The 16640-nt window shown below is 30.6% G+C and overlaps 2 protein-coding genes and 1 pseudogene across 2 annotated transcripts; 1 reads left to right on the top strand and 2 right to left on the bottom strand.

Moving 5' to 3' along the window:
• Nucleotides 1-2915: 2915 nt before the first annotated feature.
• On the bottom strand, nt 2916-5534 carry LOC114169037 (scarecrow-like protein 30). Its single transcript, XM_028054052.2, has one exon. The coding sequence runs from the start codon at nt 5146-5148 to the stop codon at nt 3034-3036; it is 2115 nt and encodes a 704-aa protein (XP_027909853.1). The 5' UTR covers nt 5149-5534; the 3' UTR covers nt 2916-3033.
• Nucleotides 5535-12065: 6531 nt separating this feature from the next.
• Nucleotides 12066-12938, top strand: LOC114169910 (small ribosomal subunit protein bTHXc-like). Its single transcript, XM_028055300.1, has 3 exons — nt 12066-12321; nt 12424-12488; nt 12584-12938. The coding sequence occupies exons 1-3, from the start codon at nt 12156-12158 to the stop codon at nt 12716-12718; spliced, it is 366 nt and encodes a 121-aa protein (XP_027911101.1). The 5' UTR covers nt 12066-12155; the 3' UTR covers nt 12719-12938.
• A 350-nt stretch (nt 12939-13288) lies between these two features.
• Nucleotides 13289-16559, bottom strand: LOC114169909 (scarecrow-like protein 34 pseudogene; annotated as a pseudogene).
• Nucleotides 16560-16640: the final 81 nt, after the last annotated feature.

The raw sequence follows: 16640 nt of genomic DNA, 5'->3' as shown, positions 1-16640 counted from the left end.
TTTTTCTTTTTCCATTAATTTCTCATTTTTATTTCAAATCACAACTTATTTTATTATGGGAGTTAGGATATGTATATTTATAACAATATAAACTCGCGTCATCAAGTGATTAAAAACCAACATAATAGTATTACTTTCATATTAAACATTAAATAAATTTACTAAATGTCAAGAAATTTTGAGACCACAAATAAAATTAGCATTTAGTTTAACGAAAATTATTGATACTCATCATTTGTAATTTTTGGATTATGAAATTATGTAAAAAAAGTGTTGATATATCTTACTATATGTATACATATATTTTGAATCAAATATTTTTCTTGTAATATATAATGAACTGATATATAATTTTTTATTTGAAGTTGTCTCTAATTTCATAAGATTTATTTTTAGAAATTCAAAATTATTAGAATAAAACTTAGAAGTTATAATTGGTTAAAGATTTTCAATCTTTTTTATTATTATTTATATATATATATATATATATATATATATATATATATATATATATATATTGTAACAGTAGGGTAATTATTTTTTATTTGAGAAGCAGTATTTGCTTTTAATAAAATATTCTATTTCCTTCTATAATATTTACTTTTACTATGGAGATAACGGCAATTTCTTTTCAATTGAAACAAATATTTTCTTTTAGTCTTCGTTGCAAACATAATATAATTATAATATAAATTATTTGAACACCATTTCTTTTCTTTTATAATCTGTTATTATAAATTTAAAGATTATAAACAATCTTTTACATTCTACTCTATATAAATTAACATAAAAAATATATATAGGACACTACACTTAATAGTACCAAACAGCATTAACGAATCATAATGCTCCATCTCACATGAGTACCACATTATGTTTAGTACGAATACAAAAGCTACTTCATTTTTTGGAAACACAAATGATATATCCCCATAACTACAAACAGTACTTGATTTCATATGTTAAAGTTATATTTATTTGCCATGTAGTATGATCTTATCAGGTTAAATCATTTCGGTGTTATCGTAACGAAATTTAAGTATGTATTTTTTGATTTGATTTAATTGGATTTTTATTTTAAAAATTTTGTTGTAATTAGGTCCATTAACCGTACACTGTAATTGTTAATTATGTGTTAGATGTGAGCACCTGGTTTTTTTTATTTTTTCAATTTTTTATTTTTTTTTGTTTTAAAAAAATAAAATAAAAATTATAACGTGTCAATCTAATATTGTGTCACATCATCACATGGCAGAAACAGTGAAGTGGTAGTGATAATGCCAAGTGTTACTATTAGATATGAAAAGTCTTAATGTAATTCTTCTATTTGTTATTTTGTCTCAATTTGATCATAATTTTTTTAAGACTAAATCAATTTCAGTTCCTATACCAACTTTAATTTTTATATAAATTTTACAATGGTATTTTAATTATAATTGATATTTTTAACAAAATTAAATTTATTTAAATGTATATTTTGTATTGAATTTTATTTAAATGTCACAATGATATAAATGTTACAATGATATTTCTAACAAGATTAAGTTTTTATTTTACATTAAACTTTATTTAAATTTTGTTTTTAATATTTATTATCAATCATTTATAGACAAATGTTAGAGTTGATTTTAAAATAACAACTTCATAAATTGAATTGTAAAATTAAATAAATATATTTATTTAATATTGTTTTATAATTTATATTTGAGTTTATAATTTTTTATTTATTTTTAAATTCACTCTAACATTTATCTATCAATTATAGATATATAAATATTTAAAACAAAATTTAAATAAATTTTAATGCAAAATATACATTTAAATAAATTTAATTTTGTTAAAAATATCAATTATAATATCATTGTAAATGTATATAAAAATTAAATTTGGTATAGAGATAAAACTGATTTAGTTTTAAAAAATTTGGAACCAAATTAAGACAAAATAACAAATATAGATATTGCATTGAGACTTTTCACATCTAATCGTTACACATGGCACTACCGTTGCCATATCACATTGTCTATGTCACGTGTCACAATGTCAGATTGACATGTGTCAATTTTTTTAAAATTATAAAAAAATTAAAATTAAAATTAAAAAAAAAAATGCATGCTAACATGTGACACATAGTTAACACCGTTAGAATACTACTAAAATATAATTACAACGAATTTTCTAAAATAAAAAACAATTGAGTCAAATAAAAAAAATACATACTCAAGATTTTGTTACAAAAAATAAAGATATCTAAAATGATTTAACCATGTTATTATTGTCCAACTAATAAGAATATGTGTTTCGATTCCAATTTTTTGATAGCCACTTAAACATGTGAATCCAATATGGTCTGTGTGAAAAGAGAGAAAAAAAAATCATTGAACTGAAAATGGTGCTGTTCATTGGTGAGGGCCATCAAATTGAGGAAGGACAGTGTAGAGGACGAGGATAATTATGACTTTGAGTAAAGCAACACATGCAATAGTACTGTTGTTGCAAACCGCAATCAATGAATGAATAAAGGACCACAAAGAGAATAGTTTTTTTCCCATAGTAGAAAATTCTATCCATTTGCCAGCTTCATGGAATTAAAAGCGTGCTTTTTTGAAATTGAGGGAATTTGATAATGGGTATGTCTTTGTCAGTTAACAGATGAAGATTTCACGTCTGAAATTCTCTTATGTCCACACAGATGGAGAATCATATCATATCCAACTAATCACCAATATAGCAGAAATTCTGCTAATGTTGTGACTTAATCTCAGATATCGATTAATAACAGTAAGCAGTGAAGATAAAAATAAACGCCAACTTTTCTATTCTCTATGCTGCTTTCTAAGCATACTGAGACTATTGTATTAATGTAGATATTGTTCATAAAGTGCACAGGTGACAGTGTATTTACACTATTCAAATTGAAATAGAATATGATCATGATACACTTTTATTCAAGGATAAATACACCCAAAAGTTGTGCTATTACACCTAAAACAACTTTTCATGACGATGAATGGGTTATGAGTTGGTCATTCCTCAAGCAGGAACCCAACAAGAAAGAGCAAAAAGAATACGCCCTTTCCATCCTTGCAAAACCCACTTCCCATCCTCATCAACTGTAAAATCTTTATGATATTCCTTCTTCACCATTTCCTTTACTCTGTTCACGAGCTCTGTGCTCAATGGAAGTTGCTTGAACCTTGCTCTCTGGTTCCTAACCTGCCATTGCTTGTAGGTCTCTGGCCTTTCAACCCTCTCTGCCCCCTCACATGCTATGACATTGATTGCGTCCCTTCCAAACAACCCTTTCTCAAACATAAGCCTAGATGGATCTTCCCGAGGCACATTAGCTTCAAACATATCAAACAATGCTGAGAAGTGGAACAGTGCTTCCCTGAACCTTGTCAAGAAGAATGGTGCATTGTAGGTGCCATTGCCAACCCCGTGCATGAAGATGGTTGGATTGATCCTCCTGATCAACCTCAGCACAGCATCTCTAGGACAGTCTGCAGTCACAGTTTCATCCGACAGGTTCTTCATTCTGTACAAACAGTTAACCACAGTTACTTCACTCCTATCAAGTTTGAGGTCCTCAAGTCTTATGGTTTCCCATTTCTGAGCAAGGCCATTGTACTCAAAAGGGACTCCAAATCTCTTGCAGTACTTCTCTAGGCGCCGCCCCGTCTCCTCTACCCTTTCTGCTGGCCTAAACCCTGACTGAGGAAAATCGATTCCTGTTATACGAAGCCTCGGAGGACCTCCTGCTCTCTGTGAAAGCCGTTGGATGAGGCAAGGCCACTGGAAGCCATAGCTAATCCCAAAGTCAATAATGTGAAGACTGCTTTCACTTTTTGTAAACTTAAGAATAGTGCGGTTAGCCATGAAATATGACATCCAGTGAAATGGTGATGATGTGACATACACTCTGTAAGCTTTTAACATATCTGCAGCAGATGCTGACTGAAACAGCATGAACTTTGGTGTCCCTGCAGCTAACCTTGTCTCCAGACCATCGGCAAAGTAGTGAGCCAAACGCTGAAGTCCATCGCCTGAAGGTGAAGAGTGCTGCCTAATCTGCTTGAGGATTTCATTTGCAGTCCTTGGGTCAAAGCTAGCCACGGCTTGTGCGCATTGAGTTAGCAAAGTCCATAAATCCACCGTTGTTCTTGCACTTTTTCCCTTGTTGGGACCTTTCTTCGAACGTGTTGTCTTCCCATTAGATCCTCCTGAATCAGCAAGCTGTGATGATGACGGTTCACGGTCAGATTTCAAAATGGCTGGACTCTTGCCATCACTGCAAAACAGCACTTCATCGAACATGCTACATGACTCCGAATCATCAGAATAGACAGCTGAAAGCTTATTGCTTCTCTCCTCTTCTTCATGTGAGACATCATCTTTCATGAGATGGCTCCTCTTCTCCCTTGATCCTTTGCCTGTCCTTGTCACACTCTCTTCAGTTACGCCCGCCTTGTTCTGCGACTGAATCAAATTCCAGGCTCCATTTGAAAAATGGAACTCAGCTTGTGCCCCTCTAATCAGATCAGGAGCAACATAAGCGTGTTCCTGAGAATTATGCAGCGATCTTTGTAGCAAATAAGAATCAAAATCACCAGCACCGTTAAACCTATCAGACTCGCATGAATTGTCAGTGGTATAACTGCTATAACTCTCAGAACTAGTGGTTCCACCAAAATTATCATCTGGGTCTGGGTTATCGTTAAATTGACGAGGTGATGATGGGTGACTATGAACCAAAGCATCATAGAATGATTTTTCAGCAGCCTGGAGTCTCAAACAATCGTGCAACATGCAGGGTTTGCGCTCCAAATCATCCTCTTCTTCCATGAGGATATCACTTATGTACCTGAGCATGGGATTGGAGAGCTTAGTACTCTCTGTGTGTTCTCCGTCAGAGCTTGTCCCAGAAGAGGGAGCATCATCGGCGGCAGACTCTGACGGGGAACGTGAATCATCCAACTTGAATTCACTTCCCCCGTTCTGATTCGTAAACACCGAGACAGGTGAATCATCCAACTTGAACTCACTTACCCTGTTCTGATTCGTAAACAACGAGACAGAACCGTTTTCAAATATGAATCCATTTGCCGAACCAGGAAAATTATCCAGAAGGGAATCCATGGAGAGCATGATGTTAGCCAGAATAGAATTCGAACAAAAAAAACTTTACTTTCCACAGAGATCTAGTTCCTACGGTGCTTTGCTATAGCAGACAAGAATCTTTGACTAAGCAGAATCTTCTACCACCCCAAAGACAAAACAATAACAGATCAAGCAAGCAACAATAATGAAGAAAAATTCAGAGATCTAACGAAAACTACAGTGACTCTAGTCCTATATTTTTGGAAATATAGATTATAACGCAGAAGAATGAAGGTATGAATGAATAAGAGACAGAGACAGAGAGAGAGCGAGAGAAGAGAAGAGAGAGAAAGAGAAACCTAGTTTTGTGAGGAGTTACCGAACCAAGACAATGCAACTAAGAGTGAGCAGAAGTAAAGCAGGGGAAAGGTACTGAATGGGAATACTAATATATACTAATTTACAACAACAAACCTTTGCTCTTTTCCTTTAAGGTTCTGAAGTTTCTAGGAAGGTGTACGTGTTTTTAAAAGGTGTGGGTCAGACACAATTTTTCACCACTACTTTCTTGTAATTATCGTGGGAATAAATTATCAATTTAAACTTATAAATAATAATAACCACTATTTATTGAAAATTTTATGTAATATTCAAATTGAAACATGAACATCAATTATTTTAATTGAATTAGCAAATTTATAATATCATCCCATTGTAGGAAATTTGTTTATTTTTGTAATTTCTTTAAAAAATGTATAATAAAATATTTTAACTTTTTGACCTTGTTAAATATTTTTCGTCAAAATTATCAAAATTAAAATATTGTTTTTTATTTTAATTTAAAAATATATTTGATTTTAACCATAATAATTAAAAAAATTAATTTTATATAAAAAAAGTAAATGTAATATTTTTAACTTCATTAGAAATTGAGTGAAGGAGATTCTCAAACACGGTTCTAAATGCAATCTTTAACAAGTTGTTTTTTCTTTTTTCCTTCTTTTAAATTAGTATTCATTAATCCATTTGAATATAATAATTATCATCAATTTGATCCTTGTTTTTTATATTCATCAATCAATCAATTTGGTTACCACATAAAATAGCTAATAATTATCAGAATAAAAATAAAGTAATAAACCTTGGCAACTACGACCAAAATATCTTATTAATTCATGTTTTAATGATCATATTTTACTTTTTATCAATATTTATTTATTAAAGCTATTTCTAAGTCTTTAAGACGAATTTTTTTTTTTCATTACTTTAACACTACAACACAAGTATTTAAGACGATATTTTTTTTCATTAAAATTGTAATAAATATACACGAAAACTGATTAAAAACGTATATCCTTTATTTAATAAATGCGGATAAACTTATTGTACGACCAAATAAAAGTCCAATGTCGGATTTTATAGAAAGAAAGAAAAGAAAATAAAATCACGTGTCGGTTTTGTTTTAGTTTATCTAGACAGAAGAAACATAAAATTCGAATAAATATGATTACCAATCAATTAGTTTTGTTCTAGAGAGGAAAAAATTTTAATTAATCAAACTAAATTAGTAAACTACCTTTTTAATCGTGTTATTAATATGAATTATTTATTATCATATATAATTATTAATATTGGTGAAAATGTTAACCATACATAATTTTGAAAATTTTTAATGTAATTATTTTATATTTAAAGTTTCAAATTTAATCCTAAACGATTATGTTAAACGTCACTATCTTAAAAAATTTTCTAGTTTGATTTTTAAATATATATTTATATCGTTAAAAATTACAAACGTATTATATTTATTTGTTCTCGTTTAATTAGTCTTTCTTTTATTTTATTTTTTTAAGTAACAAATCATAAAATACAAGTTAAAAAACATACTATAAATTGTATTGTTAATTATATATATATATAGAGAGATTGGGTATATATGTATGTAATATTTGATTTTGGAAAACCTTGATCGGATGGTTTCATCATAGTTTTCATGTGTGATGTATAGGAATATCCCTAAAGTGGTTAAGTAAGAACGGTAAACACAATTTTTAATAAAATTCTTATTAAAATTTGATAAAAATTTTATATTCAATTTAAAAACCGATTTTAACTTTAATTTATTAATAAATTTTATTATGATTTTTTTTAATTTATCAAACCAATCATCTTATTTATTAATTTTCACAAATTTTTTTTTTCACTCTCTTTTTTAATAAACAGCTTCACTTTCATTTGCTTTTTTTCTTCTTCTTCATATTCATTAATTTTTACTTTCAATTTCATCTCCATTCCAAACATAATCTAAGAAATATATATTGGCTTTATTATTATCTAGTTACATAGAAAAACTTCAAGTAAAACCGACATATGCATACATTTGACTTATGCATTTAACTTAATAACGAATATTTTATGTCATCCTAGCATTAGAAATATAAACCTACTACTAAAATTGAATAGATTTATGATAAGCTAATTGTCACTTTCTAATGAGAGTTATTTATTATAGATTTAATTAGTCATATGGTATACATTTTAGTTCAGATGTATCATTTTGGTACTCATATTTTAAAAATGTGTCAATTAAATCCTAATTTTTGAAAAAATGTTTTAATTAAATCCTTTTAAGACAAAAATTATTAAAGCCGTTAACTTAATTAATGATTTTTACTACTAAATTTTAATATAAATATCAATGTTTAATTTTGTAAGTTATTTTAAATATCAATACTGTTAATGGGATTAATAATTTTTTGCTGCAATGGAGTTAATTGAAACATCTTTTCAAAAGTTGAGATTCAATTAACACATTTTTTAAAACAGTATCAAACTGACACATTTAAACGAAAATGGACACCATCTGACTAATTAAACCTTTATTATAATTTTAGAATCTTATGAAAAACAAAGTACATATGATCAAGATATAATGTTTGAGTAAATCTGAGTTGATTCATGGAAAATATATATATAATTTAAAAGTATTATTTTTGAAAAGAATAGGGAGGATTATCTCAAAACAAGGAAGCAGTGAAAGAAGGTTCGTTAGTCAAATCAGAAGCTCACATGTTGAAAGGTATCCTTGACCAACAAGTTATTGACTAAAGCGTGTATTACTTAATTAAATACAATTTATTAATAAAATATTCGTTTTTCATGATGTCCAGACACATTTGACTTAGCGTCAACATCTTAAATCTAACTAGTGTCAATATATTATCACAAATTAAATCTTTATTAAATGGATTATCAAATATTAATGCATCTCTTTTCTACGTCACTATTTAATTCTTTCAAATATTTTTCCTTACCAATTACTTTTAGTTGTTGAAGGCTTCCCTTTAGAAAATTCTTCCACAACATTCTTTAAGCTTTTCGATATTAGATTTATCCAGATACATCCCCTAGACCCTAATAATTCATGTTTATATATAAATATATTATGTTCATGACTTTTTATTTTCTTTTGTTTGTCCTCCAAGTTGTGGATGCAATCACGTATCTAGACTCTGATTTTGTTCATTTTCAACTTCACAGAATCTGGGTGAGTGAATCTGTCTTGTGTTGTGTTTCGAAATGGAATATTCGATGAGAATTAAATAAAATAAAAATGGTGTGGTAAACGAGGAATGAATCAGATCGCAGATATGCTGTTTCCGAATTGGTGCTATCAATTATAAACTCAATCTCTGTACAAACAAAATCGAGAAGGATGAAAAAAATGTTGTCGGGAATTATTATTATTTAAGAAAAATAGTTGAAACAATATACGTTTATATATATTAAGAAAATGATGATATTTGAATGAATTTGAGTGAGAGAAAGAGAAAATTGTGTTCCAATCTAATGAGTGGCTAGCCGTCAGCACAGGAAAAAGGGAGAGACAATGGTGAGGCTTCTGTAGTCACCTTGGACTTCAAACAATTAAATGTTTGATTTTTAAGTGAAGCATTATAAAGAATTTGACTTCACTTACTCTTAAATAAATTTATATTAGTTCTAGATAAATTCTATTACAGCACTATTTTCAATTTTAAAAAATTAATACAATACAATGTTATGAATAAACTTATAAAATCATTTTTGATTAAAAACTTTTATAAATAAATTCGTAGCTTTTATTAAGTTAAATATAATTATAGTTTCTAAATTTAAACATAAAATTAAAATTTGTTTCAGTTCCTAATGGATATAACCATTTAGATTTAACGACCTTAAAATTTTGTTGATGTATTAAATGATATTTCGTAGTGTATCAAACAGATTAAATAGTTTAAATGAATTTAATATAGTTAGATTAGAATTATAGTATTTATTTACTTTTAAAGTTTGATCACTTAAGATAAAATGAATTCTAATTTTATATCAAAATTAAAAGAGTAAAAATATATTTAATTATTTTTTATTAATATGTTGTTTATTTTATTCATTTTTAACTAATATAGAATTTATGAAATTGCTTAAATTCTCAATAAGAGGGAGGGGTGTTATGTTTTAAATTGATAAATAAATTTGTGTTGTTTGTGATTGTAAACGTGAACTAAGTTTGAAATTTGAAAAGTAAAACTTTGTTTAGACAAGAGAATGAACTGGAAGACGTGGAAAATAATGAATTTAAGGAGAAAAGAATTAGAAAATGAGATTGTTTGGATAAAAAGATGAAAAGTTAAAAAATGAAAAGAAAAGAAAAAAAGTAAGTTTGTGAGTGTGATAACTAACAAAAATATTTTAATTAATAAAATTGTATAATTAAATTATTTAATATTTTAATATTATTACAATATAAAAATATATTAATAATATAGTTATTAAAAATTTATAGATATAATTTGGTTTATCCTATTATATAAAGTTTATAAATATAAATATTAATAAATCATATGAGTATAATTTTGGTAAATCGATTATACTTGTAAATATTTTATTAATATGTATATCTATGATTTATTATGTAAATTTTTTTATAGATTACACATTAGCTTCTTCTTTTTTTCGTAAATCCACTCTGTTTTTTTTTTTTTTTATGTAAAGCTAATTTACTTTTTTATGTTTTTCATAAAATTGTCGCATATTCGTTCGTTTATATTCTGTAGATACAAACAAACATAATGAATGATTGTTGGGCAGAGGAAAAGGAGGGCCACGTGTTAGACAAATACATGGGAAACCGACCATAGTACTTACAAAAAACAAACCATAGTTGTCTATCCTGTCTTAACTTTAGAAATTCACAAATCTAAAATTCAGAGCAAGTATAAGCGTGAACCACCGTCAAAGTGTTTTGTTCCTAAACCAAGATTTAGAAATTAAGCAAGTACAGTGAATTTTTGTTCTCTCTGTTTAGGTTTAATTACTTGGTATCCATTTTTACATAGGAGTATGAATTTGGTATTTGTCCTTAATAAAATGTTAATTCGTTTTAATTTTTGAAAATGGTTTCAATAAAGTTATTTAAAAAAAAATAAAAATTATGATATCTCATATGTCAACTTTTGACTTTTTGTTTTTTTATTTTACTTTTATTTATTTTTAAAACTTTTATGTCTCTAATGTAACACTTGTTAATTTTTGATTTCTTTTTAATTTTTTTAATTTTAATTTTTTAACAAAAAATTTAATATAAATATCAGTACTTAATTTTATAAAATATTTAATTTAATTAATTTTAATTTTATAAAAAATAAATTATAAAAATATATTTCAGTTATTACAAGGACAAAATTGAACTAAAAACATAAAAGTAGAGACTAAATTGAATAAAAAAGCATGTATGAGTACTAAATTGAAATCAAGACAAATGTCAAAATTAAAATTTTTGCAAAAAATAAAAATAAATTGGAGGTTGACATATGTTACATTAGGGACGTGACATATGGCAAAAAAAAGTTTTTGTAAAAAAAAATTAAAAAATTAAATAAAAAGAAAATCAAAAAAATCAAAAAAGTTAGAGGTTGACACGTGACATGTTAAAGACATTAATAACTTTTTCTTGAAAGGGACGTAATTAAATTAATTTTTAAAAGTTGGCACACAATTGATATTTTTTTAAGTACAGGTATCAAATTGAGATTCTCCTACCAAAATGAGTATCATACCATCCGAATAATTAAACAACCTTGTATCTAAGATTCATTGTGTACTTGAAAAGGTAGTTAGTGTGCATTCTCTAAAGTTAAGCATAATTGCATACTTAATCTAGTGCTAAGTTAAAATAACAAGCTTCCATCATTTAAGATCAAATATATTGAACATTATTTAGGCGAGAAATAGAGAAAGTAGCAATTCATTCAAGGTGACTTCAAGCATAATCAAACACAAGATTAAAATAGAAACAACTTATTAGAAGGTGTAGAAATATAAATATAAAGATACACATGATTGAATAATTCAACCAAAACAGATTTCATAGATTTAATTCAATGTGACTAATTCCTGTATTTGCTAATCAAAAAACATTTAAATTAAATAATATCATTGTCTATCTTTTGAAATTCAACATATTTCTATATTGAATTCGGTGTTAAAATACAAAAACAAGTTTTAGTCTCTCCAACCATGAAACTAGTTTTGGAAGAAAAAAAAATGTATAACAACAAAATAGGTGGAGGAAACAAACGTAACCATGAATAGAAATGAAGTCAAAAGAATAAAACTGAAATTGAGTATCAAATTTACAAGAACAAAAAACAAATCGAGAATATTCTTTAATATGAAACCTACTTTATGATGGATTTGATCAAGTTCTTACTAAGTCAAAAATTATAATTATTATAATACAATTCTTTTTATTTAAGAGTGTGATTTTATAAGTTAATTTATTTCAAGGCAGAATTCATATCACCTTCAACAAAATCAATATATGAGTTTTGCAATTTTAAATTACAATCTCTCTCTATCCTTTTACCCCTTGAATTTTCTTTCTTTTTTTATTCTCCATATTCCCACTTTTCTTTTGATAAAAAGACCTCTTCCAATTACACTATAGAAGCTACCCTCGTACACTGCACCATATTCCTCTTTGTGGAACCTTATCCCTTGAGTTCTCCTCAGCCATGGCGTCACTGCTCCTAGCATCACCTCCTCCACTTTTCACTCAATTTCACACTTCCACCTCTCACCTTTCCTTCTCTCACTCCCAAACTCTCTTCTCACCACTCTCCACTCCTTTCCCTTCCCTCTCAGCCTCTGCAACCTCCACACTCTCCCCAACCCCTTCTGGTACTTTCTGCAACACTAAATCCATTTTTTAACCACTTTTCTTTATTCTGGACGAATTCTAACTCCCCATTTCCCAATTTTATGTCTTTTGTTATCTCCCAGTGTACTGTGGCAGAGGGGACAGGAAAACTGCAAAGGGAAAGCGCTTCGCTCATTCGTTTGGGAATGTAAACTTCTGCTTCCATATTCTCTTTTTCAGTTTTAATGTTAAGCTTTTCGTGGTCCTAATATTGTAAATGGGATTGGGGGCTTATTATTTTAGGCGAGGCCAAAGGACAAGAAGAAGGGTAGAGGGCCACCGAGGATTTATGCTCCACCTGCACCTTCCAAGAAAGATAGGTTCGAAGATAATGAGGTGGTGAAGATTGAAATTGACGAGTCCCTCTTTTCTGGCTGATTTTACTTGTGAATTGCAATTTTTGTGTCTTTCATGGTTTAGTTGTTGATATATGATTCCATTGTGACTTACACAATTCGGATTTGGGTAATGTTACATCAGTTTTTGTATTCATATCCTTGACTGAAGTAACACTTTTGTTTCTCTCGTTTTTTAGAGTTTTGGACATACACAATTTATGAAGATTGTAATATCTGAAATACACGAGACTATTTACTTATATTGACTCACTGTGGATGACTAAACAAGATATACACAGTATTTTACAAAACAAAAATTCAGAATGACACTTTTTGGCTTTCACTTTGAATGAATGAGTGGAATGTCTATGAAGAATGAGAAGGTGAGTTTGCGTTACTATATATAGCAAAGTAACAGTAGCAACCATTATGGATTATATATACTGTCGTAGTATGTCAGCAATACAATATATTAAAAGTTCATTGAATGTTCAAAATGATCTTGTGTGTGAAGACTTATCGAACTATTTATTATTGGATCATTCATTAAAGTTTAATCTTTTTCTGAGATATATATGTCTCATGAAGAGAGTGACTTTTATAACTGGTATGCTTCCATCATGTGGCTCAAAGGAACCAATAGGTTATGAAAATATGTTCACTTTACAACTCTGAAATTACAGTAACCGGATATTATTAGCACTCCATCACTAATGGATCATATAGAATGCGGAATTAATGGCCAAATTTAAGACTAAGTTAAGGAAATGGTACCACAGATTTTGTTACTTCCACTTGTTGGGTGCTGGCATAAAGAGATGTTATTGAACCAGGTTCAGGACTTATAACTAGACAAAAAGGTAGGTTTCTAAGAATCAGCCATTGGCTTTTAAGATCCAAATATGTTCTATCTTGTTAACCATTGTTAGAAGTTCAAACTTAGCTAGCATTTATCAGCACTCGTATTCTTTTCTTTACCATTTATGTAACAACAATATGTACTAAATACTAAACTCTTTGATCGGTGGAACAAAATATGAAGCATTTTTAGAGCAAGGTTAGCTCAAGGGACAATTTTTCCTGCAAAAACATTTTACATAATTATTAATAAGGATGTGAAATACCTCAACATAATAATTGTAAGTATTCAAGTAAACATGGGAAATAGGCAAGCGCATATCCTACTCTATTATTCCTTCCTTATCATTATAGAATTAGCATTACATTCACTAGTCTCAATTATACCAGTAAATTGGTGACATGAATTTACCAAGTAACTTGTGCAAAGCTTGGTGCGATCTTCATCACAGCAATTTTTTATTTAACGAGCAAAATAAGCTTCAACATTGAACCATGCCTTTGCTTAAATATTTCAAATAACCATGATGTGTTAGCAGATACTAAGTCAAGCTTCAACATTGTCTAGTCTGAGTTCTAAACCAAGTGCAGAAGTGCAGTGGCATCTCATTATGTGGGCACCCAACAAGTGGAAGCATTAAAAATTCGGCCCTTCCAACCTTGAATCATCCAATTGTTATCTTCATTGAAGACAAAATCCCTGTGATATTCCTTTAACTTAGTCCTAAGTTTGGCCATCAATTCCTCCTTCAATGAGAGCTGCTTGAAACCAGCCCTTGTATTCCTAACTTGCCATTGTTTGTATGTCTCAGGTCTATGAACCCTGTCAGAACCTTCACATGCAATGACATTCATAGCCTCCCGACCCAAAAGCTCTCTCTCAATCGTCAACCTCCAATCGTTTTCACGAGGTATGACAGTGTCAAACAGATCATAAACCGCAGAAAAATGGAACAGTGCCTCCTTAAACCGTGTGGTAAAGAAAGGGGAACTGTATGATCCATTAATAATGATCTGAGTAAAGATATCCGGATTTATCTTCCTGATCAAATGAAGAACTGCATTTCTAGGACTGTTCACTTCAACAGTACTCTCATCCAGTAAATGTTCAAACCTCATGTGACAGTTGACAGCAACTATCTCATTGCTCTCAATTTTAAGGGCTTCCACCTGAATAGTTTCCCAGTTCCTTGATGCTATGGCATGGTATTCAAAGGGAACCTTGTAACGCTTACAATAGTTAGCAAGACGGTGACCCGTCTCCTCAATCCTTTCAGAGGGACGAAAACCTGGTTGGGGAAACTCTATCCCTGTGATCCTCAACTTGGGAGGACCACCCTCTCTATCTGATAAAAACTTTATAAGAATTGGCCACTGGAAACCATATAGGATGCCAAAATCAATAATATGGAGAGTTTCTGATTTTGCAGCTGCTTCCGTAATCATTTTGTTTGCAAAGAAATATGTAAACTTCTTGAAAGGGGTGGAAGATAGAAACACTTGATATGCCTTCAGGTACTCTGCAGCAGTAATCCTCTGAGAGTTCCGAAAAGAAAATAGTTCATGACCGCAAGAACCAGCCCCAACCAAGCGTGCATCAAGACCATTGGCGAAGTAGTGAGCTACCCTCTGTGATGCATCACCAAAGGGCGAAGAGTGTTGCCGAATTTGCTTTAGTAATTCGGTGGCAGCTCTATTGTCATTGGCATACACAGATTGTGCACACATCAGCAGAAGATTCCTCAAATCCACAGTTTCCTTCTTCGTCCCTTTTTTCTTTGATCGGCACTTTCCTCCATGTCGCTCCTCACCTTTCACTGCTCCACTCTGCAAGGAATCGTGTTCACTGCCCACGTTTTCCACACTTAGAAACACCCGATCTATGGCATCTGAAATGTCACTCTCATCAACAAGGCTAAGTGCCGATTGCTTACTACTTCTCCCTTCTTCTTCTGTGGTATCTCTCTCTTGACGCTCGTGATTCTTTCTACTCTTGGAATTAACTTCAAACGTTTCGATTTGTTCTTCACCGTTTAAATGGAGACCAGTTACAAGCTCAGGGCCAGAAGGAAGAAACTTGGTAGCTTCCTCTAATCCTCTCCTGAACTGGGAAATAGAATCAGCATCATTGAACATATTCTGTGCCAAGAGTTTGGCAATAGAAGAATCTAAATCTGAGAATCCATGACTAACAGACTGAAAAGTAGAAGCAGAAGCAGAAACAGAATCCGGGGAAGGGAAAATTTCATCTAAAAAACTGTTGTTATCAGTGGCGGTGGTTTCACCTTGGGGGCTGAGAAGAAGGGCGTGTTGATTAGGGGAAAGGTTACCCACTAGAGTATCATAGAAGGACTTCTCGGTAACCTGCAAGGTGAGTGAGTCGTAGAATGGATTCTGTAGCTGAACGTTCTCTTCCATGAGGATCTGGCTTATGAACTTGATGGTTTCTGAGAAGTCGTTGTCTTCAAGTGGAGGATCCATTCTAGCAAAACCAAGTGATTCTGAGAGGTGTGATATGTTCTCCTCTTCATCAAACAGGTCAACTCCGGGAAAGTTGGGCTCCATCGTTATGGCTTTTTGTAGTGTTCAGAAAGAGAAAGAAGAAAGAAAAATGGGGAATTCAGTCACAAAGCTGCAAACAGCAACGTATGCAGCAGCCCTTTGAAGTTTGACTATCATGGTCATGAACATGACCGCGAACCTTCCTATTTCGGAGGAGGATGGTGTTACTGTTGTCAAAAAACTCTATCTTCATGGGGTAGATTTTGTTGAAGGGCCAATCCTAGAAGCTGATGTACGACGCTAATCCTTGAAACTTATCTTCAATGGGAAACAATATATACTCTAACACGATACAGTTATAGCTGATAACACCACACCAGCTCATAAATCTGTTGCAGGTTTCACAATATTTCTTGGAATCAACATGTCTCACATACTGACACAAGTATGTGGTGAAGCCACTGATATGTAGCAGTTTTGGCTCTTTATCTTGAAGACATGTGCTATCAGAACAACATAACTTTTTGTTAGGTTTATAAAGAGGGTATTATCGGGGAAATATAACACCAATGAGACTTAAATACAATCGCATAAGATATTGA

This window comes from Vigna unguiculata, chromosome 11, assembly GCF_037176805.1.
Source record: "Vigna unguiculata cultivar grain cowpea cultivar isolate G323 ecotype 2 chromosome 11, ASM3717680v1, whole genome shotgun sequence".
Lineage (NCBI taxonomy): Eukaryota > Viridiplantae > Streptophyta > Magnoliopsida > Fabales > Fabaceae > Vigna > Vigna unguiculata.
Note: the sequence above shows the minus strand (reverse complement) of the source record. Positions and strands in the feature narration are given on the sequence as shown.

Coding starts and splice junctions, on each gene's coding strand:
- LOC114169037 (XM_028054052.2), bottom strand. CDS start 5,148: ATGCTCTCCATGGATTCCCTTCTGGATAATTTTCCTGGTTCGGCAAAT.
- LOC114169910 (XM_028055300.1), top strand. CDS start 12,156: ATGGCGTCACTGCTCCTAGCATCACCTCCTCCACTTTTCACTCAATTT. Junction 12,322..12,423: donor ACTCTCCCCAACCCCTTCTG/GTACTTTCTGCA, acceptor GTTATCTCCCAG/TGTACTGTGGCAGAGGGGAC. Junction 12,489..12,583: donor TCGCTCATTCGTTTGGGAAT/GTAAACTTCTGC, acceptor TTATTATTTTAG/GCGAGGCCAAAGGACAAGAA.